At 38.3% G+C, this 25482-nt stretch overlaps 1 protein-coding gene across 1 annotated transcript in view; it reads left to right on the forward strand.

The window, feature by feature from the left end:
- The window catches only part of Trhr (thyrotropin releasing hormone receptor), a 30113-nt gene extending 6861 nt beyond the window's left edge, over positions 1-23252 (forward strand). Inside the window, exons 2-3 of the mRNA XM_050163354.1 lie at positions 17780-18166; positions 23196-23252. Of these exons, the coding sequence (XP_050019311.1) occupies positions 17780-18166; positions 23196-23252 (444 nt within the window). The remainder of the gene's footprint in view (positions 1-17779; positions 18167-23195) is intronic.
- Positions 23253-25482: the final 2230 nt, after the last annotated feature.

Here is a 25482-nt window from a genome sequence, read left to right on the forward strand (position 1 = left end):
ATCCTGGCACCTTCCCGCACTTTTCAGCTTCATCTCCCATGGCTCTCTCAACTTACACCTTATGCTCCAACCGAGCAAAATTATTTTCAGTTCTCTGAAAATGCTCTGTTCTCAGCCAGAACCTCCTTCATCTGGCAGTTTCCCAACTGTCTTTCAAATTTCAAATCAATCTCAAATGCACGCCGCAAAGCCTTTGCTGAAATTCTCAGGCAGAGTTACACATCCGATTCCCTAGCTAGCAGTACACATTTAAGTGCTTTTCCTATGCGTCCATAGTATTTTGTATTTATTTCTGATTTAGTAACATTAGCCAGAAGAATTATTAACCTGTCTGCCTTCTATTACTTCCGATATCCTAAATAGCAAGACCTTGTGTTCTCTCGGATGCTCAGCACTGAGTTGGAATGTGAAAGGCTCCCCAAGCGTTAGGAAACACTGGTGCCTTGTGGCACAAGTTTTGCAGGAGCAGGCTGTCCATTCTTTCCACCTCTGCACCCAGTACCACCACAGCATTGCTTAAAATTGACCTTGTCTTCCATGATTTCACTATAGAAATTAATAAATGTGATGATAAAGTCTTTTCTCCTTTTGTTCAGATAAATAAATGTGAAATATTTACCGGCATATTCCTCAAAGACACCACTTTTCATAAATAATATAAGTAAAAGTATCAAGGGTAAATTTGTGTATGCTTAGGGTCTCATTCATAGCCAACAGTGTGTTGCCCATAAGAAAATACTACCTACCTGTGCCATATCCTTCCCTAGTCATAAGTAAAATTTGCATCTCTTTTATTAAATCCTTCTTTAAAATCGAAAATTACTCAAATGAAACTAACCAGTAGATGGAGATAAACTTAGTAGATAAGACCTTGTAGGAAGGTTTTTTTTCCCTACAACTCCGACAGGGGTAATTCTGAAGCATTGCAGAATCGGACAGTAATTCATTTTGTAATACAATATCCAGTTGCCTTTCCCACCAGCTTTAAAAATCTTCTCCTGAGGATTTCTTCTTTGGACAGAAGAAACAAAGAGGTAAAGCAATGGCAACCCAGAGAAGATAAGCAATATGTGTACCTGTGTGAAGACAGTAATAGATCCAGGTAAATGTCCCTGTGTGACTGACATCATGTCCCATAAAACAGTATTTCCAGTCTCCTCTAACTGGCTTTGAAAACCTTATCATGTTTTCTGGCTTAGCTCACCTGTAGTTTATTTAACCCAATAATCATTTATTGAGCACCAATCTCATGCCAGGCACTGTCTTAGAAAAACCAATGATGTCACTGTTGTATAGAACTTACTGTAAGACGTGAAAGATCAACACCTATAGCAGGGGAAAGGCAGGCAGTTAAGGTTTATAGTGTGCAGAAGAGGCAGCAATAAAGGGTGATTATGACATATAAGGCTAGAGAGCCAGCTTCAACTGCGGTGAGACCTACCCCCATTCTTAAAGAATAATTATCTGCCAAGCCAACACAAAAAGCAAAGATGTTCATAGAAGCAGAAGTCATCTGTGTAAGCAAGGTATTCAATATAAGACCCTGGCATGTATTTTGTGATATCCGAAAGCATCTTAACTTGGTCAAAAAGTACTAGAGAACCAACACGGTCTTTTCCAGTGGTGGTAGAAAATGCAACTTTGACATTTTTAACTTGATTTAAAAATTATACTATCTAGCCAGCAAGAATCAAGGACCCAGAAATGAGGCTATTGCAGTCCAGCAAGAAGGATATAAGACTTGGGGTAAGAAGCAATGGCTGAGGTGTGTAGGAAGGACCGCAGATAGGAAATATGTAAAAACAAAATCAGTAGACACTAACAGCAAAATTTGACAGGTAAGGAAGACAGAGTCTTAGCTGGAATGCAAGCAGAATGCTGGGATACACATATCACAGATGAAGGCAGAAGAGCTCTTTCATCGGGCCTATGATATATCTAGCAACAGGTTTTTGGTCCTCCTAAAGTGCCAGGAATGGGTTTCCTCTTGTGGAGTGGGCCTTCAATCCAATCAGAAAGTGGTTGATTGCTCCCAGGATCTTCATGCTCCTACTGGGACAGTGGACATGTCTTTCCAGGACAGCCATTATTGAAGCTCCGAGGGGTCACAGCTTGGTAAGACTAATGATTATTTTATTTTCTAGTAGTATGCATAGAACCTTCTGGTACTAAGAAAGCTATCTAGTAGGGTTGAATGAAGCTTCCAGGTCAGGGGAGTGGAGAGTTGTCCCAGCAATTAAGATCACTGGTTGCTCTTCTAATTTGCTCTACCCAATTCAATTCCCAGCACTCATGTGGTGACTCAAAACTACATGCAAATCAAGTTCCACGGTGTTGGGGGGTTCTTCTGGCCTTTGTGCACACCAAGAATTCATGTTATGCATAGACTTACATGAAGGTAAAACACCCACTCATATAAAAACAACAAATTTTAAAATCACATATCACAGAATGAAGTAACAACTTGATTTCTCCATTCTATTATTCAGATCTGTGTGGTGCCTTCAGCAATAAATAGGATCTTACTGTCATGGTCTGGACAGTAAACAAGAGTATTGGCAGTATTATTGGCTCGCTGACCAACAACTCATAAAGACCTAATTCATTTCAGGGGCTGAGGTTTTTATTTGCTAGATTGTAGTGTCTAATACAGAAATTTATTTTTAAAATACCACTTATTTACTCATTCATAAAATATCAAAACTATAGACAGTATACATGTCTAACAGAATATTGAGGAATACTAAGTCAGTAAATCATTCTTTAACTCCTTTGATGTGCTCAGAGAGAGTTACACTAAGAATACCTCTAAGTCCCATGCATAATAAACATTCATCAACTTTTTATTATATGTTTACATTATTTGTGTGCTTTGAACAAACATACTAACTCAGTAAATCTCTACAACAATCTTGAGAAGTGGAGACTAATTATAGAACAGGATTTCTTAGTCACCTGTGCCAAAACACATCTCTTTTTAATAAAGCTAAGGTTTGAACACAGTACTTTCCCTCCAGAATATAAGGGCCAGGGGAAAACTCAATGATTAATTTAGTAGAAGTTATATAAATTTCTTGAAGCTGGGAGTATGAAAGGTATATGGAGAATTGAGGAGGACTCTTGAAAAGAATGGAAGAAGTCTTTTCAAATAAAGGAAAGAAAGAGTGTGAAATTATGTTATTATCAATAGAAGAATAGAGAAGAGGCCAGTATGAAAATAAGGATTTCTGTCTCAGAAATGCTATCATATAAGACAAATGTTCATTTGATGAAAACATGAACAATAAACTAAGAGATGAAAGAGACTGAGGTTGGAATGGTGAGTTCACTACAGTCACCTCACTCGAAGTTCCTTTCCAAATAGGTCTTCAATGATCTCTGGCAGTAGTTTCAGGACTACAATCAGTTCTTTCTGTCAATTATTTAACTACCATTTTCAAAACACTCTCTTCTGAAGTCTCTTCTCTCTGAAATTTACTATACTTGAAACCATCCTCTTCCTGTTGTAGTTACCTGAATCCCACAGCATTTCTTTCCTCTATGCCAGGTAGGTGAGGTGGCTAGTCTCACCAAACTTACAGAGGCTCAGTATGCATTGTACTTGCCTCTTCATTTCCTCTTCCAATTTATCTCAGAGTACTGCTAGTATAGCATTTTAGAAAATAAAGTGTTTCTGCCTCTCGTGAACAACTCAAGTCCCTTCTGGCTACACACCCTGTCAGACTGCCTTAGACATAACTCTATAGTAGCTGAAAACAGGTAGAGTATCCTGTTTGACTGGCATGGAGATTGAGACTATAGGTAAACTCAGTGTGTTTATTCAGGCAGCAGTAATTAGCTGAGGAAATATAGTGACACCACGTATCTCACTGAGTTGCTTGAGACTGGGAGCACTATGGCAAGTAAGTTCTATGCACTCCACGACATTCTGAGAACTGTAAAGTGAAGTGACACAAGGTGATACCTAGCATGCTTGTCCTGAAAATGCTCAGCTTGTATTGCTTCTACTATGTTAATATTTGAGTGATGACAGATATGAGGTAGGGCATAAAAAAAAGAATTCCCTGATACAGTTTCTATTTTCTCAAAAAGGATGGGAATAGGCTCATCGTCACAGTAAAATTGTAGGAGAAATATTTAATGTTTAAAGTGCCAGGGTGAATCTCCAGGAATTTCTTTAAGAATCAAGTAGATATATCTCAATATTAAGAGCAATAAAATCAGCTATTTTGTATACACCAACTGCAGTGCCAACTGGAAGTTCTACTCTGGCTTCAGTACAGTCTAGTTAAGCTCTTACAGTCCATTCCATCATGTTGCTACATAAGAGAGCAAACATGGGAAATAAAAAGCATAGATACAAATCCTGACAGATTTTCACTTTTCACCAATAAGTTAATTTAAAAAGTCAACTTCTAGGTCAAGCACTGTGTTAGGCACCATCTTGCAAATCTGAGTGAGGCAACATTTCTGATCACAAGGAGTTTGCAATCTAAGAAAGAAAGTAATAACTGTCTTGGTCAATGTTCTATTGCCATGAAGAACTACCATGACCAAGGCAGCTCTTATAAGAGACAGCATTTAACTGGGGCTTGCTTGCAGTTTCAGAGATTTGGTTCATTTTCTGCATGTTGGGAAGCATGGCAGCAAGCGGGCAGATATGGAGCTGGAAGAGAAGCTGAGAGTTCTTCATCTGGATCCACAGGCAGCAGGAAGAGTGAGATGCTGGGCCCAGCCAAGGGTTTTGAAACCTCATAGCCCATCACTAGTGACATATTTCCTCCAACAAGGCCTTGCCTCCTCATTCCTCCCAAATAGTACTATTCCCTGAGCCTACTGGGGCCATTTTTATTCATGCCACCACAAAAGAACTAAAGTTACAAAGCAATACAGTTATGATGGTAACCATTGCCTTTTGGTGACTGAGAAGCACGCCTTTAATCCCAGCACTTGGGAGGCAGAGGCAGGCGGATCTCTGTGAGTTCGAATTCGAGGCCAGCCTGGTCTACAAGAGCTAGTTCCAGGACAGGCTCCAAAACCACAGAGAAACCCTGTCTCGAAAAAAAAAAAAAAGAAGAAGAAGAAGTAGGCAACCATAGAGCTATGTGGAAAGTAGAACTCCTGAGCTGAGCCTGGTGAGTTAAGAGATATTGTGGATGGAATAGAAAGATGATGGTTTCAGCAGAGGAAACTATACAAGAAAAGACAAGAAAGCCTGAAAGACTAACCCTGCAAGGTAACTGCCAGTGCCTCCTTAAGACTAATGAAAGATGAAGGCACTGGAAAAAATCTTTACCTAGCTATTTTAGGAGCTGGACAAGATTTAAGGGCTATAAAAGAAATCACCAGCAGATTGCAAAGCAAAAACTTATGTCGCAGCAAGATCTATGAATATCATTATATCTTCAATATAGGAAAATAATTAAGAACTAGGGTCAAAGGCAATATTTAGACGATATCTGCAATAATGGGAGTCATCATACAAAGGGGTACCAAAATAAGATAAATAGCAATGAATATAGACAGATTTTTGCTCATTTGGAATAAAATCAATAGATTTAGGGTAAATAAATGGGTAGAAAATGAAAGAAAAATATTCAAAGGTGACGCTTGAACTATTGGAAGAGAAAATAGTAATGGTATTTGTGAGCATGAATTCTACAATATTATAGAATTGTGTCAGAACCACTTAATTTACAGTCTTGAACCGCAGTTTGTAATCTGTCAAAACATGATAATAGCAATACTTTTGTTCAAAAGTAATTAGGATTAGTAAAAAAGAAAAACCATTTAAGCACTTGTCATAGGACCTGGAATATGGAAACAATAACCATAGATTAACACTACCCTTTATTGAGAGTGTACTTTATCTTAGTGAGGACAGTAAATAAGGACAACAGACTTCAATGGGGCGAACATGGCTTGCCCCTGGGGCATTTAGAAACCACAAAGGCACAATTAATAAACTAGAATTGGGGCTCAGAAGAAGCATTTATGATGTGGGATTTCCCTCTGCTTGCTATGAATACCATTGGCTAATAAAGAACCTGCTTTGGGCCTATTGTGGTAAAGAATAGGGTAAGGCAGGAATTCAAAGCAAATAAAGGAAGAGGGAGTAGGGGGAGTCAAAGAGGAGCCATGTAGGAGCCAAAAGAAACAGATGCCTAGGAACTTTAACCAGTAAACCACGAGCCTCATGGTAAAATATAAAATCATAGAAATGGGTTAATTTAAGATATAAGAGTTAGCTAGCTATACACTTTAGTGATTGGCCAAGCAGTGTTTCAATTAATACAGTTTACTTGTGATTATTTCAGGTCTTCGCCACCAGGAAATGAACAAGCAGACTCCGCCTACACAGTTATCCTAAGATTCTGAACAAGTAGATGCTGATAAAGGCTCAAGAACAGGCACAGTCTCTGTAGGAAATGCTGTGGTACAGGAAAGAAACCTTAAAGTGGCCAGAGTACTGGGAACAAAGAAATGGCTAAGTTTTTTACTCTGAGCATAAGCCAGAAAACCAGCATACTGTTTCAGTAGTGATCAGTAGAAAATTGTGAAGACAAACACTCAAGGGGTCGGGGATAAATGTGGTGAAAGCAGACTCCTCACCACATTTATCCCCGACCCCTTGAGTCGGTGAATGGTGCTACAGGGAGATGACAGATCAGGGATGGAGAAAGACCCAGGAAGGCTAGCCACAGACCAGCCTGATGATGAAATGACAGTGGGAAGAGGAGAAATTAGGCAAGGCGTTTTTGTTGGGCTTTACTTCTGAATACAGAAGAATCCACGCCTTTTAAATCTTCATGAGAAGAGCCAATGGACTAGAAGGAATTATTTATAGATGTAGAACAAAACTTAATTCCAATGCCCAAGGAGTTAAGAAGGGTTACAGAAAAGAAATCTCTCTTGCCCTCATCAGCAGGAACTGTGTGTCTGAATCACTGAACCATCTGCATCACCTGGTACTGTGTGGGTCTGCACGGCAGTATCCAGTAAGTGTTCTGTGGACAGATGGATAACGGAGTGAATAGAAGCAGGACTACGTGTGGAATGAGCAGAGATTGGTTGTCATGGGTGCGGACCAAGATCAGTGTTAGGGGAGAAAGCTACAAGTCCTTGCAAGCTGGTCTTTATTTTCCTGATGGGATCGGTGCAGGTAATAGCAGGAAGAGGAGTCACACAGCTGTCCATGGCACAAAACGGGACATAGATAATAAATAGGATGATAGCAGAGTTAAGTCCCATTCATGATTAGAAGAACAGAGCTAGCAAGATCATAAATTACTGAACATCTGAATTTACTAGTGACGTGTAAATGCTCACACTCCAGTGGTTCTATCCTCCTAACTCACTCTTTCTAAAGCGTATTTGGATGAACCAGTTTGTTTCCCAAAAACTAAGCTGGTACTATCCTTGAGGCGATTTCTTTTGTGCCGCAATAGGAATCCATTACAATTTGTACTGTTTCACGCATGACACTCTCTTTGCTTCACTGATGGATCTTAAGACAGAGGGCCAGACTGAATCAGATTGGATGCATTACCGCATGGCCCGGAGCTCTTTATTTGCTAAAAAGTTCCATCTGAAGCCCTAATTCAAATCAATAGAGGCCAAATACCTCTCTAAAATAGAAAAAAAAAGAAAAAGCTCACAGGGAGAAATTTCTACCCCACCCCGAATCTTAGGTGAGGTCTGTCCTTTCTTAGTATCTTCAGCATACATGCCTAGGGTTGAGCCATTTCTCTCTTTAACTCAGATGTCTTGGTTGCCTTGACTCTTTCCATTTTGCCTCTAAAGGATTCAGGAAACCCACTTAGAAGAAATTAGACTTGGGATAAAAGCCCACAGTTCTTGACGTTGCTGCTGACATCCACCTTAAAGGTACACAAAATGCTCTTAATAAAGTGAGCTGGCTTCAAGAGCACTTGACTCTTCATTCGCAGACAAGCAGATTCTGAGCACACTAGAGAAATAAGCCAGAAGTTCTCTATCGTCTGTTTATTCCTTGGGGAAATGCTCCCAATTTTGTGTCTGTCGCTCAAAATCCAGTATGGGCCAACTTTGGAAGCTGCGGAGGTTGGCCATACCTTTTAAACTGAAGAGTAATAGTCTCTATTGCCAGCTGCTCTTCATTGGCATACACTTCCTCCGAATAATGCTCAAGAGATGGTATTGAATTGCATTAGGCTTACTTTTTCTGTTGTAATAATATTTTAAAATGGACAAATATCTTTGTGTATGCATACTGTAAGTTTAAAAAGCACCCATTAATTTAAAGCAATATTTGAAGTCATCACTGCTCAAATACTAGAAGGAAGCATATTTTCTTTGAACACTTTAGTAGTGAGGTATGAAAATTACTGGGTTGTGGTAGACTTAACTTACCTCAAAAGAATCGTAGTGATTACTGAAAATGTCTTGAAGGCATTTTAAAAGGAAATAGTTTTGCAAATGTCCGTTATGTATAATTCTGCTATCTAAAAAGCCAAACTTTCATCATTAGGATCCCATTTATTCAGGAAGGCCACCTTTGACTGACCTAAACTTGACCCAACATGTTTTTTTAAGAGTTCAAAATCAAGATATTTTGTAACAATGGGAAATTTATTTTGTTAGAAACTCTAATCATTTTTCATAAAAGCACTTCGAAGAATAATGACCAGCAAGCATACAATTCACAAAGATACATTCCCTAAACAGAAGCTAAATGTCAGCACTGAGAAGTAAAAGAGCCTGGTAAATGGTCACAGATTAGAACTGTGGGAAGTAAAGCGCATAAATGACTGAAACAAATCGTGATTTTTCTTGGGTACTGGCTAGCCAATCGTTTTTGTATTTGACAGTTCACACTCATCATAAAGATGTGAATATATTCTATCTTAATAATGTGTTTGTCTTCAACATTTGTTCCACTCTAAACTCATTGAAACATAGAGAATTCTCCTGTTAGTAGCTGATTCAAATTCTAATAGTGAAGCCACACTGGAGGCTTCCCTGGAGCATAGAGACTTTTGGAGAACCTTCCAATATTCTCCTCAAGCCCTCCTCATGCTTCCTCACACCAGCTTAAGAACCACTATTAAAACATGCCAGCTTGCATCCTCCCTTTACCACCTCACACCACACCACCTGACTGTTCTTCCTGACAGTCCCAACGTGCAACCATCTGCCCCCTTGCACTAGTATCAGGTGTGTTTTAACCATGATGGTAGGTAATACTGCTGCCCTCTTACTGTGTGTCAGGCATAGTGCTAAGGGGCTTTCCCGTGCCATGCCGTTTACTGCTGTTGCTATGAATGAATAGAGATCTGAAGCTTAACAGTTTCATCAAAGTCCTCAAAAACTGGAAGAACAAGAAATCTAATTCTAGTAGGCAATCACAGCCTTTGATCCACATCCTCACATTCTGGTCCGTCTTAACTGCATGCTGAATATGAGACAAAGATGGAGTGGACTATATTTTTCCAAGAAAAATGAAACTTATCCTTATATACATAGCGGCTAAATTTATTAGTCATTTTACAAAAATTGCATTGAATGTTTCTTTAAAAATTCTAACCACTAATTAAAAACTTAAAAACCCAGCAATGAACAAATTTTTACCCCATGAACCTCACATTCTGTTAGGAAAGGGCATAGAAAAATTGGTAAACACACAAACTATGCCAAGGTGGAATACATAAAAATTTAGAAGAAAATTTGTGAATATAAGGGGAATAAGAAAGGGATAAAGTAGATTTGTCATTTTTAAAATGACAATTGTAATTCTATATGCACACATGAGCAAATCAATGCTTGAAACTCAACCAAATCCTTCATGCTTGCTGCAATAGTAAAACGGCAGGCTGATCTCAGAGGTCATTAGGCTTTAAGCAAAGAAATGTGGCATTAGTAATACCAATTTTATTTCATAAAACTTATTGACATTCATTCTAAAACAAAATGTCTTATGTGTTCTGATTAAAAATTGAAGCATTCCCCAGTAATGGAAGAAGGACCACAAGGTAGAATGATGGCTAAGAGAAATTGTAATAGATGATCTTTTATCCAAATGTTGTGTTAACATTTGAGGAAAAAAGGATGACAATCTCTCAACCTGAGGAACAGACGTTATCTGTTTGGGTGAGATGAGACCTGCCACTGTTCTAACTGACGTAGGTACTGATCCTACCATTCAGAAGTGCAACTGCTGCCTGAACTCCCTGATTTTCCAAATGGAAGTAATCAGAGTGTTTTCCTATGTGCCATTATAGAATGAAATGAACCCATATGTGTGAAGTGTTCCGAACAATTCTTGAAACCCAGTAAGTAGGGTGTTTTCTAATGATGTCTTTGACTGTCCCAAGGAGTGACCTTTCATCACTGCTCCTCTCTCCACAAGACCTCTAGGGGGAGAGATGAAATTTCTGTCACCACTTTACTGAGGAAAAAGATGAAAATTTGAAATAGAAATGGCCCAGGTCTAGTAAGTTCTCTATGCCCTGACCGGAATGACTGTTGTGGACTAGGTGAGATTTTTCTCCTGGTAAATTAAAAGAAATTGATGGGAAAGCTGAGAACCAGGGTGTCACCTCCATCGATTCAAATTGTGTCTCTTCCAAGACCTCTTGTTCTTGTTTCTACACAACTGCTTAAATGATCATTCTTCGGGTTTTTCTTCTAGAAAACTGGATTCCATGCCCGTTAGACAACACAGTCTTGTTGTCTCAATGACAACATTTAGAAACTGCCAGAAAATCAATGCTAAAACTTAAAAGCCAAACTTTAGTACCAGAGGTAAAAACCTGCAATTATTAATTTATATCAAACACCCAAGAATTATTAGGTAAAAGACTTGAAAATTTATCCATAAGTCACAGTACTGATTTGAAAAAGATTCAGTGCCACTTTGCCTGTACATCATTCCCTTAAACTTAACTCCAAATCTCTCTAAAGGAGATACTTTGCCCACTGTAGTAAAGAATCCTAGATTAATAAACTCTAAAAGACCAAGTTGTCACCTCTACATGCAGGGGGACACTGGGAGAAACAGCTTTCTACAACTTCTGAGTAACTAAGAAGCCAAGTTGATTGACTGTGACATCAGGCAGATGAGATAGAACAACTGTCAGAATGATATTGTACCTTTTGGTGGCAAATCCCATCTCACTTAAGCTTGTGGCAACAAAGCATCAATCAACACTTTGTATTGAACATGACTCAAGCATGGATCACATTAACTTAGAATCTCCTTGAATCTTGAATCTTCCTAAATGCTTTATAACAGTATAACCAATAATTCTTCACTTTCGCAGAATAAAAACAGTGCCCAAAAAAACCTTTGGGGGAGAAATCAACAGAAATTGAGATGATAGATAAGACAATTTTCTTTTTTTCTAAACTTAACTTTTTATTTCAAACATTTTATTCATAGACTTGTTTTAGGACAGAGATAAAAATATGCCCAAAATATTACTCCTGCCACCAAGATCCTCCATGTCAGAGAAGAAAGGAGACACAGCCTCATAGTGACATGTGTGATTCAGGCTGGAAGTATGAACCAGTCTCTGGAATTCCAGGGAGGCAGTAAGGTTATGCACAGCATTGGCGGATTCTTTCCCCCACTCATTTCCTCAATATTTATTTTTCATGCTAGGTATTCATGTTTATATTGCTTCATGTACGTAGAGTAGAGTAGAGTAGGCCTCATCATTCTAGGGAGGAAAGGGAACCATTGTTCGAGGAAGGAAAAGAGTGGTAAGTGGGCAAGCAAATGCAAGAACAGGATGGACACAGCTTTTTGCTATCAACAAAAATAAGAATAAGGCAGCAGAACAGGAGAGAGAACACCTTGAAGAATGGTTAGTATCCACTCTTCTGTCCAGAATTAACGTCAGTTGGTCTCCTTTAAAAATAAAGAAAATATTTACATATACAAGGAAACCTACTTTAAGAGTTTTTACATAATTAGTGGGGAAAGGAAAGAAGAGAGGGCACAGACCTCTCTGAAAGAACGTGGTGAACGAGAGAGAGTGTGTGATGGGCATGTCAGCCTTTTAAAGGTCCAGTGCATACATATAGGGGATTATATGGCTACGCCATGCACGCTTATAGATTATGAGACCATGCTGTGCATGTGCATAGATTACATAGGGCATAAGACCCTAGGGTGACTAGGCAATTTGCCTGAATGCTGCTGGCGCATGCGCAGCCTTGAGACCCCCCCCCCCGAAACTGGTAACACCTGGGGTGACTAAGCATTTTGCCTGAATGCTAACAGCCGTAGGACGCTAGATGCGGTGAAAATCATAACATTCCGAGCAGGACAAAATGTTCAAAATCAGTAACCTTACTCTATAGAGCAAAACTAAGGACGCTGACGTAAGGCGTATGAGTCAGCCGTTCCCTATGGTTAGCATTTTGCTGGTAACTTACCTGGAAAAGATAGCGCATAGAATGGCTCAAGAACAAACCACAGCAGATAAAACGTAAAAAAAAAAAATTCAAAGTTACATTTTATTTTCTAAATTCAGATATTATTGTAATTTGAATCTCAATGCTGCCAGCTGAGATTTGTCTTTCCCGGCGTGTTTCCAAATATCCACCTCCTGCGAGCAAGAAAACATCCAAGCAACAGGGGAAGACTCAGCCTTTCAGCGGGCAGCATTTTGAAGACTAGGTAATCAATCCTGGAACAGCCATGCAGCAAGAGTTGCTAGCATTATGGAAAGTTCTGCACGGAGCCTAACTATAGAAGCTACATAGAACACAATGGCTTGCAACAGAAGAACCCTGAAATAAAAAACATGTCCCAACAGGGTTTAATGTCACAGCGAGAAAAGAAATCGTCTTGCTATTTACTTCAGGCATTTGGCTCAATTTAGAAATAATTCATTTCATGCTGGCTTCCTTCTTACAAACAGCCTCCATCAATTCCAACTTTAAGCCCAAACTTTTGCTTTGTTTGCTGTTTTGAAAACATGAGAAAAAAATATTTTCTCTCAAAATTTAAGGTACTTAATAACGATAAAAAGACTATGCTCTCAAATGTGCATATCTTCTCAGGTAGCCTTGTACACTAACATTAATTTTCTGCTGTCAACTTTACCCTCCACAATGCAGGTGAGGCAGGGCTGATGTGAAGAGAATACACACACACGTGCCATGGAACAACACAGATTCTGTCAGATGTCTTATTTTCTTCCCTTTAGGATGCTAATTCCTGTTACTAGAGTAGGACATTCTCAGCATCCATCCTGTGTTGCCATGTTATATGAAAACATGATTAGATGTTACTGCACATTCCCTCCATAACAGGCACTCAACTTTCTTGTGTGCTAAGAACTGTCAACATAAGTTATCTTTGGTCCTCAGTTTCACACAGCTCAAAGTCCCATCCCCGTGCCCTCTTGATGGGTTTTTGCCTCATGTTCATTCTATATCATACGTCAGTGTAAAGCACTATCCATTTTGCCTAGAAAGTCTTGCACACTTACATTGGGTGACACTTGGATATTTTCCCGTGGAACTGTGGTTGTCAGATAGAAAAAGTCACACTGTGTGTTGCAAAGAAATACATTTGCAGGTAACCTCAACTCTGGTATCTTTCGATGGCAGATTGTACGGCCCTACTAAACCTGAGGGCCTCCTGAGTCTTAAAGTTCAGTTTCATCTTCTTGTTTGTGTCTTTTGGGGAAAACATTCACTTCAACCCAGTCTACACCTGTATAGAAAAAAGGAAAAACGTTTTTGTTGTATGCACCACTTTCAAAATCCTATACCTTTAAAAACCATCTACCAGTTTGCCCTATACCATTAAAAACCATCTACCAGTTTGCCCTATATCTTTAAAAACTGTCTACCAGTGTGCCCCTTTCTTTTAAGCCCTATCTCTCAAGAAAGAATTACCAAATACAATTTAAAAATTATTCTGAATAGAACATTCAATACTGGATGGCAAAAGTAGTCAAGAAGCCCATGGAATTGCATCTCTGCATGGCTTCCTGTCAAGAGACCCATAGCAATGTGGAGTGCGGTGTCTGACAGTCATGGTCCCTCCACAGTGAATCGTTACTCAGTATTTACTCATTTTTATTGTGCTTCCGTGGATCTTGAGCTGATCCCAAGACCCTTTCCAGTCTCATCACTCAACTTTTAAACACCAGTGGTGACCTCACACCGTGGTATGCAGTGCCTCACACCGATTGTTGTTTTCAAAGCTGAATGTCCAGACTTACATCAAAAGAAAACGGAACACTCTGCTAGCAAAAAAAAAAAAAAAAAAAAAACAGGGCCCCAATCAGCACGGAGGCTTGGCTACACTCAGATCTATTTAATTATCTAGTCAGTTTATCCTTCAACTGCCTCAATTAATATAACAAAATGCAAAAGGTCATTGATCATTTTGCTGAGAGCTAAGAGCAAAATATATCCAGTTTCGGAACACTTTTGTTAATATGCAGAAAGCAAGAGAACATGGATAGAGTCCAGACACAGAATGTATTGCTGCCCTTTAAAGGATGGCATTAGAATATTAAAGGCTAACTGGTTTGTATTCATTAACCAACCATTGCTTTCAGAATGAAGTGTTCTGAAAGTGAGTCTCCCAGTCATAAAAAAGTGCAAGAGCCACAGCACTTTGCTAATTTAAAGGACTTCTATTTCACACATATTTGATAAGAATAAACATTTACCCAGCAATGCAACCATTCACTGAGCACGTGTTATGGATTAGGCTTCTGTACTGAGGGCTCCTCCTGACTTTTTATCCCCAAGATGTGTTTCCTAAGTATCATCTTGATTTATTTTACTTGAGAAGTCGAAAGCAGAGCACTGGACTTATACTATAGGGAATCCAAAATTGGTAAAGAACTTGTTCACAAATTAAGATTTCCTGCTATGATGCCTGGAAAACCACTCATTAAACAAAGAGTTAAAGAGCTGTCAATAAAAACTCTTTAAGGATAGGTTTGGACGTCACCTTTTTAGACTTAGCAAAGCTCCTCCACACTGGAGAGTATAACAGAACACAAGAGAGTACCATAGAAATTCAAACGTGGGCCATGGTCTCTGCCCCACGTTCCTGGAAGGCAGACACAAACTAGAAAACCTTGACACTGTCTGTCAGTCCTCCCTCCTTCTTCTACTGCAGTCATTAATTGCTGCACAAGGCAGTGATGTCTTCTTTGTCTCCCGACAGCAGCGAGTCCCAAGACCACACACAGAACCTTTCCCCCTCTGAATCAATCACAGAATCAAAGTTTAGGTATTTTTCTCAATCAGTACAAGAATCCCAACTAAACATCCTATGCCTTCCTAGGAAGACTAATAAGTTGATCTCTGACAATTAATTAAAATGTCACCAGGTCCCACGAAACCAGAGCCTAATAAATGATTTGCAATTAATTGCACTGTGTCCTAAGAAACGTGAGTTTCCATTACTTTTCATGGTTATTTTCTGCATTTTAATTTTCTTGTTTGTTTGTTTCCTTGGAAAGCAGATTGGTGTGAAGGACTCCTGACTGCCTTGTGGCAACTGTTTGTTCCCTAATCAGGACTCTAAATGGAAGACTTCAATTTGGGGCCAAAATACATGGGGGGCAGCATGGAGATTTCAGGTTTCCAGTGATGTGTGGTAGCAATACCAACCCTTCCAGGTTGTCCACAAACAGTATCTATAGAAGTACAAGTCTTACTGCTGAGTAGTACTCTAATATGTATATATTCCACACTTTCTTCATCTATTCTTCCATTGAAGGGCATCTAGGTTCTTTCTAAGTTCTGGCTATTACAAATAATTCTGCTATGAACATAGTTGAACAAATGCTTTTGTCATATGATAGGGCATCTCTTGGGTATATTCCCAAGAGTGGTATTACTGGATCAATTAGTGTTTTTGCTTTGGTCATAATGAGAATTATCTTTCAAAGTTAAAGGAGTATTTCATATTATTTTATAAGATACCAGTATAAAAAAGTACCAACCAGTACATTTTATTGCTACAGATGGAACAGAAGTAAAAGGTAAGAGAAAGAGCCAAAATCAGTCACATACAACTCCAAAGTTTCATAGCTGTAACAGTGATTGCAACTAAATATTTAAAGTATGAATAAAATTAATGTAATATGTATGCACTATGAAATAATATTCAGCAATGAAAAGAAATAAGCAACCAATACAACGCTGCAGTACAGGTCACTGAATATCTCAACCTGTGCGCAATTGACTGTTTCGTTCATATAAAATATTTGAAATAGGTAACTCTATAGGATTACTACTTAAATTAGTAGTGGCCTAGGCTTTGGGAAGGAGGCAGCAGGGAGGACATGATCACTAAAGGGGAGCACTCCACCTGCTTTTTTTTTTTTTTTTTGTCTTGTCAACTCCCTTCACCTCAGTATTGAAAGAGCAAGAATATACTTCTGGTATTGTTCACTAGAATATCTACAAAGTGTGAACTAAAGAAGTTGGTTTCTCTCAAAGCAACAAGAGACGTACAGCTTGTTAAATGTGTAAAATATTGCATCTAAAGAAAATCAATTAGTTATTATCTGCATGCAAAGATGATCCCTGCAATAATTGCATACATTCATCATGCTGTTGGGAAACCATGATCTCTCCATAATGCCCTTAATGGGAGGTTAGAATTTCATGGTGCTTTAGGGTTTCTAAGTCCCACCCCACTAATTATTTTAATCCCTCAATAACTCTGTGAAGTGAAGAAAACATAACAGGAAGATCTTCACACGTCCAAATGGAAAAATAACTTGATTAAGATCTTAAAACTACTTGTAGAATCAAAGCCAGGTGATCTTACTGTAAGTCCAATGAGAGCAATGCCAGATTTCACTGAGCACCAAGTTAAGAAGAATCTGCTAAAAGAGACCCTTGATCACCTCACTCCAGCAGGACCCCCATTCCCTGGTCTGAAAACTGGCAGACACAGTACTCCCTCCAAGTGGTTATAATCTTTTCGGTTCTGATTAGAAATATGCAATGCCTGAGTGTTACCTGATACCGAGGAGACGTGCCACAGCTCCTGCAATTTTTCTGCATCTTAAAGCACAATTATGTTATCACCTTTGATGATGGAAGATACTTTGGTCCCATCTTACAGATGGCCTATGAGGAAGTCTAGGATAATTTCCTACAGTTAAGGAGATGGATTTAGAAATATGTCTCATAGTATTTGTCACAGACACATTTGGAAGCAGCAAGGAAAGCCTTAGCTGGACTAATCCCACCTACTGTTGAAGTGGGTCGCTCCTGAGGGCATCACATTCCAGGTACTCAGAGTAGGTTGGGACTTTTTTTCAATCAAAGAAATTTGTCTTAAAGTCTTTAGGAGTTCTTAAGATAGAAAGTCCTGGAAATACTTAGGTTTTCTAATGCTTAGAGACATCCTTCAACAAAGAGTAGCAAGCAGCTGGTGAATAAATGTCTTTTTGACAGATAATTCTGGAATACAGAATTTGAGTTCAGTTGTCCAAGCGAGAGCTATCTCAACTAAACTCCTATTTTGTTCTTTCCTCCTGGGTCACATTCTTCTCTGTTCCCTCAATCCTACTTTCTGGGTTAAACTTCACAAAAAAAAGAAAGAAAGAAAGAAAGAAAGAAAGAAAGAAAGAAAGAAAGAAAGAAAGAAAGAAAGAAAGAAAGAAAAGAAAAAAACATGACTGAAAGGCAGTCTTAGACTACATCTTGGAAAAGATAACTGTGGAAGGGAAGAAGGCGGCAGGATCAGCTTGATTTGTTTCTGTTGGTGTCTGTACTGCATCTCTCTGTTTCTCCACAGGTCACCAAGATGCTGGCAGTGGTTGTAATTCTGTTTGCCCTTTTATGGATGCCCTACAGGACTCTTGTGGTTGTCAACTCATTTCTCTCTAGCCCTTTCCAGGAAAATTGGTTCCTGCTCTTTTGCAGAATTTGCATTTACCTCAACAGTGCCATCAACCCAGTGATTTACAACCTCATGTCTCAGAAATTCCGTGCAGCCTTCAGAAAGCTCTGCAATTGCAAGCAGAAGCCCACAGAAAAACCGGCCAGCTACAGCGTGGCTCTAAATTACAGCGTCATCAAGGAGTCAGACCGGTTCAGCACAGAGCTGGATGACATCACCGTCACTGAGACTTACGTGTCAACCACAAAAGTGTCATTTGATGACACCTGCTTGGCTTCTGAGGTAACCTTTAGTCAGAGCTGATTCATGAATGAGAAGCAAATGAATCATAGTCAGTGAGATTCTGTGCTGTGATCTATGCGAGAGAAAACAGACAATACTTTCCCTGGAGACACAGCAGGCAGGCTTGCCTTTAATTCAACAAGTCTTGGCCCTGCATGCTTTAACTCATGACAGTGTTTTTTCACTTTCCTTCTTTCCAAACTAGAATCACAAAACTGGGATCTGTCTCTGAAGGGGATAAGTGATAGAAACTAGAGGGCGGTTCGCTTTCATTTAAAGTGAGAAATCCTTCTCTTTCCTGGGGTAAAGACATTGCCATGAAACCTAGACAATAGTTTAAATTCTTCACAAAAACCTTATCAAATGTGATTTCATACAAACATGCTCCAAATATCTACACGTTTTGCAATTTGAAAGAAAAATGTGATTTTAAAATGATTTAATTTAGCATCTCATTTAACAACATTCGGTACTGTTTCATGAATACCTAAGCTACATATTTTAAAAATGAACTAGAAACTCAAAATACCCCCTAAATCATAAACATGAGGATTTGATTTGAAGCAAACCTAAGTTTTGTCAACTCTTAGGTTTCCGAAATGATGAATGGAATAAGGGTGTGCCCAGTCTAAACTTCTGTGAAGCGACCTCCTAACATACAATGAAATTCAAATATATAGCAAGTGCCAGGCTGGGTATTTAAAACATGGTTTCACTTTTTTCCTCAAAACTTTTAAAGCCAAAATCCCCTTTGAACCCTCTTGTTCATAAGCTAATGAGCTATGTCAAGCAAATTCGTCCAGCTGGGCCATGCTTAAAAGTCTGAAGCAGTTTCTAAGGTTCAGCTGTTTGAAATCAGTCAGATTCTTGCTATTTTGTCTCGACGCGAAGACACCTGACTCTGAGTTGAACTTTAACTTGCCTCCAATTGTCTTTCACTGCTCTCCCTTGTCATTTACCAGACTTACTTCACTTCAAATACCTAGGGTATTTTGTTTACAGATTCTAAATTAAAACCATGCAAACATCCTGAGTTTATTTTAAACTGATTTCAGCCTATTATTGCTAGCTCATCTGTACAGGTTGAACTTTGACCTAGCCTTCTAGTTATTATTAGACAGGTATGAATGTGCCTCTACCCAGGAGGCTTACAGGTATTATTTTAAGCCTCTTCAAATAACTCACCCACTGGGATAAAGCCAGTCAGATATTGAAGACTATAAATTGGTCTTGGTGATAGCTTCGTAGTCATTAATTTTTAATAGTTGGGCCTAAAAGCCATATTTTTAAGGGCCCCATAAAGCTGTTACTTTCCTCTCTCCAGCATATATCTTTATTTTATGGTTTTTCTTTAAAGTTTATTTGATAATGATAATTAACCCTTTAAACCCTCTTAATAAAGAATAAATTGAGTTCATGAGGATCCTGTCATCCAGGATCCATTCTAGGTATTCTTGTATGAAATTTTCTTCATCTACTCCAGAAAGACATCTTTCTTCTTCCACATTATCAGTAAAAAGATGCAATCAAAAATTTACAGAAAGGACCAGAAGTTTACCTGCATAACATTAAGCAATCTATTTCATTTAATTTCTATTCTGGATTAATTACTATTGGAGTATTATAAAGAGGAAAATAGAATGGCCCAACCTCAAATCACATAAGTACATATTTAGGTGCAATAAAATACACATCCACATATACAAAAATTTATGTGAAAGAGAATTGGAATATTTTAAACGTCCTACATTAGGGAGAGGAAATAATATAATTGAACATCTACTATGTGTTTGACACACTGGTAGACTCTTAAGCACCCTTATCTCAGTTACCATGTTCAAACATCGTGTGGCAACTACAGAGAGGGAATAATTTTTTCCTTTTGTAAAGTTGATAATTAAATTATTGTGATCCAGTGGCCACACAATACATACAGACACATATGAATAAAAGTAGTATCAGATATTGCAAACAACTTGTTTAACATAATATACATTATATACACATGATAACTCCACTTTTCTGACCTTAGAACATTTAATATATAGCCTCAGTTTTTCCCTTTTACGTTTTGAAAAGTTGTTTGTTAGCCTTTTTTTTTTTAGATCAGATGAGAAATTCAAAAGAATTCAGTCCATAGTGTTTCACTTTCAAAGAAAATGCCATTCTAAAAGTAAATGTTTCTGTGTAATAGCCAATAGATAGCTGAATTTACACCAAGGAGGTATAACTTTCTAAAATATTCAATATCATGCTGCATTAACTCATAAAGTATCTCCATAGATAATCAAACTATATATCATCAAATAGAAACTAAAGGACCAAATTAAGATGTGCTGCTGTAGAGAAATCATCTTATTAAGAGACTCCCTAAGGTTCCTAGAGTTGTAATATTACTTCTAATTCTGTTAATTGCTGAGGGACTTTGGGGAGATTGCACACCTGAGGAAAGTGGGCAAAGGTGGATGAATCCCAAAAGCAAATAAAGATTCTCTCTTAGGGTTTCTTCCTTTCAAGTTTGATGCAGATCACAAATATTCTACATGCTGACCTTAAATGGGAAAGATTCAAACCCCATAAACATTTCTAAGTAGGTGAAATGAGCAGAGTTATGGGTACACCTTGATAACCTACCCAAAGCAATGAGTGGTTTGTGTGAACAGCTTAGCAAAGCCATGTAAAGGAACATGGAATCGAACCAAGTTTTAAGTTGCTAGTGGAGCTGTTTCATGGAGGGTGCAAGTCTTAGCAAAGCAAGTGCTACATTGTTCTGGTCTCTTCTTTAAAAATGTGGACCCACTAGTGATATCGTTCTAATCTATAAATGATAAGTTGGAAGAATTAACATTTAAGAGGACAGTAATTTGAATTATTAACCCATAGTTCTATTAATTTTACAAACAACATATTCAGCATTATTTTCCTTCCAATTCAACTCCTAGAGGGGATGGGGTGTTGCATGCGAAGTCAGGAAAGCATATGGGATTGCGAGAAGACTAGGAAGCCCCAAGCTGAAGAAACATTTCAAATATTTAGAACCATTCTGGCGACAAGGACACAAACTTGAGCCTCTGAAGCAATTTATTTTAAATTTCTTCAGCTAGTAATGAATAAATATATACAAAAACACTGTGCTGAACAAATATAAAGTGTTACACTAGCAAACATACACACACACACACACACAAATCTTGTAGAACACTCTATTGATAGTTGTCTCCCTGTTCCCTCTTTTCAAACTCTCATTCTTTCACAAGTACCACTTTACTCAGAGCAGGAAAACTCTACTCAACTTCCTCAAAGAGCAAATGTGGACATGAAGTATCCTAAGTGAATGTATAAATGTTCTGCTGAAAGTACGAAGTATAGGAAAATTTTATTCAAATTCTAATTTTTATAAATGTATTAGTTAATGAAAAACTGGTCTGTTGCTTCTACAATTTCTATTTAGGTTTGCCATGATTTGTATAGTAGGAATAATGTGGAATTGGTATGTTTAGAGATATGAAAATGATATGATGAATATGAATAGAGACTTGGCACTTCACAAGCTGCAGTCAGAAACCTGGAAAAGAACATTAAATATATCTGAAAACCATTGCTAAAATTTTATGAGAGACAAACGAGCCTTTTCTATTCTTACAAAACTTACCCCAAAATGAAAGAAAGTAGTTCTGTGTGATAGAACCTAAGATAGCAAGTCGTAGGCAGCATTTAGGATGCAGATTAGTCATAGGAACTATAGCCTAAACCAGTCTTTAATATTCCACCTGTTAATACCTAAGACGACTTGTCTCAGAGAGCAGAGCTATCAGGAGAGTGGAGCATGGCAAGCATGGCGTCTCTGCTCCAGAGCAGAGCTCTCGGCGCCATCTGTTGAAATAGGAAGCGGCGGCGACACCCCGGCCGCTTGGCTAGCTCATGCCCGAAATAACAACACACAAACTGTATTCATTTAAAGAACTGCTTGGCCCATGAACTCTAGCCCTTACAGGCTAATTCTCGCACCTGGACTAGCCCATTTCTAATGATGTGTGTAAGCACCCCAAGGTGCTCTTACAGGGAAGAGTCTAGCCTCCGTCCATCCTGGTGTCTCTGCTCCAGAGGGCAGAGCTGTCGAGTCTCCGAGTCTCCGGGAGCAGAGCAGAGTCTGACCTCACTTCCTCTTCCGCCCAGCATCCTATTCTGTTTATTCCACCCACCTATGTTCTAAGCTATGAGGCCAAGCAGTGTGTTTATTACTTAACCAATGAAATCAACAGATTGATAAATGACACTCCCACATCAACGACTTGATAGAAGGATTATTTACATACTCTATTTTAATGGACTATAATTAGGAATAACTGTTTTCACTCTTAATTTTACTTTCCACAAAATAAAGAAGACCACAAAGGACACTGGAAGGCTTTCCTTGTGTGTTTATTTCATAATTATGGTCTTAAATCATTCATCAGTTGATGTCATTCAGGAGAGTTGCATACTGGGATACAGTTTACTATTAAGATTTTTCAACAGCAAATGGACTGCGTTGACTGGCAAGTTTAATCCGTATCATTCTTAATTCAATACCCAAATAATATCCTTTTGACAAGAGTGATCATGGATGTTTGTATTCAATATTATCAGACCAAACGAGACGTAATCTGCCTTCTTTTATACAAAGCACCTATATGACAACCAAATAGAATATGATTTTTTCGTATTTTAAGAATTCTGTCTAGAAACACTGGAAAAGGCTGGGACATACAATACTAAGTTAGTACATTGTCCAAAACTATCAAATCTGGATGTAGCAAGACAAGAAAAGAATTTAGTGACAAACTACATAGTCACATAATGATGGCTTCAAGTATTGATAGAGCCCATACCGTAGACTCTCAGCTGAAATAATGGAAATGTTATTTCAGCAGGAAATGAAATAATGGGTATTGAAAGTTATACTAAGAGGCTGGTAACCAGTAGTGTTAACCAGTAGTGTTAGCATTCCCGCAAGCATTTAAGTGACTCTTTCTTTCTTTCTTTACAGAAAAATGGATCCCATTCATGTGCATATTCTTTGACTGCCAAACAGGAGGAAATATGAACTTCCTCACCAACATCTTGGACCAGTATTAATAAAGGTGGAATCTTTCCAGAAAAGAAACAAGTACAGTACGACTCAGAATAAGTTTGTTCCAACTGACCAAAGGCCTTCATCCAGAAGTCAGTAAGGGCATCATGATACTGACAGGGTACAGGATGGCACAATAAGAAATCAAATATTTAATCCCTATGAGTACAAGCCACTCCTGTTTTGATATACATAAAAATTACTGGAGAGTTTATCTTAATATGTGCTTTGTCTATCTCTGTCTCAAGAAATTATCACTTACTGAGGACTCTGAGCTCAGCCTGAAAGTCACTTTGTTCTGAGCCTCCACATACACCCTTCAAAAATCTTGAATATTGAATAACTCTGAATAAACAAATAAAAAGAAAATGTCATTAGGACAAATTCATTTCATCTTCACAGCCCACAAATTAAAGTCAGACCATGACTTTGACATTGACTTTCTGCTGAATGATTGAATAAGTAAATCAGTGAATCTCCAACCAAAAAATATAACCTATAGGGGCTGTGGTGGAACACTCCTTTAACCCCAGCACTTGAGAGGCAGAGACAGGCAGAGTTTGAGGCCAGCCTGATCTATAGAGTGAGTCCAGGACAGGCTCCAAAAGGCTACAGAGAATCTTTGTTTTGAAACCACCCCCCCTCAAAAAAAAAAAGAAAATATAACCTAAAATCTTTATGCTGCCTGATTTTCCTGTAGATTTATCTTTACCATTATGTAACTTCTTTATTGATTGTTTTTATTGTCTTAAACCATTCATTCTCTTGGCTCATTAAAATGTACTATAATTGTGCCAGGTGATGATGACAACCACCCCTTGTGTATACAACATGAGCGCAGCCTTGTGTATACACCATGAGTGTGACCTTGTGTATACCCCATGAGCATGACCTAGTGTATACACCATGAGCATGACTTTGTGTATACACCATGAACACAACCTTGTGTATACACCATGAACACGACCTTGTGTATACACCATGAGCGCAACCTTGTGTATATATCATGAACACGACCTTGTGTATACGCCATGAGCGTGACCTTGTGTATGTACCATGAGTGCAACCTTGTGTATACACCATGAGTGTGACCTTTTATATACACCATGAGCACAACCTTGTGTATATAACATGAACACGACCTTGTGTATACACCATGAGTGTGACCTTGTGTATACACCATGAGTGTGACCTTGTGTATAAACCATAAGTGTGACCTTGTATATACGCCATGAGTGCAACCTTGAGTGTAAACTTCAATAGCATCCTCACATCTGTCGCCTAATTTAGTAATGATCAAGATTACTAGATTGCCTGTTTGCTCAGAGAGTGATAACAGATTATCACTAAAATGTGAATAAAATGAATAAAACATGCAGAGTACATAATAGAAAGACAAGCTATATGACTTCATACTGCAAACATTAGAATTCCTCTAGGAGAATAGACTATCAGCGAGTCCTAAAGTAGTGTGAAGGATTTTATAAAGAAGATTGGATTTCTTTTAAAAATAGACTTGGTTTAGATAGTCAAGAAAAGACAATCCATACAAGAGAAAGAAAATGAATAAGTGCAGGTTAAAAAGAATCAGCTCTGGTTATTAAGGCTGTTTCCAGTGTGGTATGATCATCAGAAATTAGTTAAGGTAAGCCACTAGCAGAAAGGAAAGAAAAAAATAAAGGACTTCCTGATGTTTATATTCGATGAGGAAATAGTCACCCAGACACCATAGGTAGATGTGTATATAAATAAGCTATTGTGTATTTTCAAAACCTTGTGAATTTCATTTGCTATCTACAGAAAATATAGTATACTATTTGTCTTCTCTGTGTTACAATTCTGAAAGTATTCTTAAAGACACAATTTTCCAAGTAAAAACTATATTGTATATGTGCATATATTTTCTATACACATTGTCATCATCCATGGAGAAATATTTATTTATGTATATATGATTCAGAGGTCCCTAACAGCCATGAAGTTATCCAGTTATGCTATATAGAGAGATCTATGCTAGCTCCAAGGCCCTTTGTGGTCCTAAGCATCCATATGAATTGTGAAACGGAGAAGCAGTGCATAGTTTTATAGTCCTCGACCTGCTGATTTGCATGTTGCTTACATTGTGTAGCTGGATGCTTTGCTTTCTTACAATGTACCTCGGAAGAATTTGGTTGTAGAGAGCTGTGTGCCAATTCATCTCATT

Source organism: Alexandromys fortis, unplaced genomic scaffold (assembly GCF_014885135.2).
Source record: "Alexandromys fortis isolate MF-2015 unplaced genomic scaffold, M_Fortis_MF-2015_v1.1 scaffold_17, whole genome shotgun sequence".
Taxonomy (NCBI): domain Eukaryota; kingdom Metazoa; phylum Chordata; class Mammalia; order Rodentia; family Cricetidae; genus Alexandromys; species Alexandromys fortis.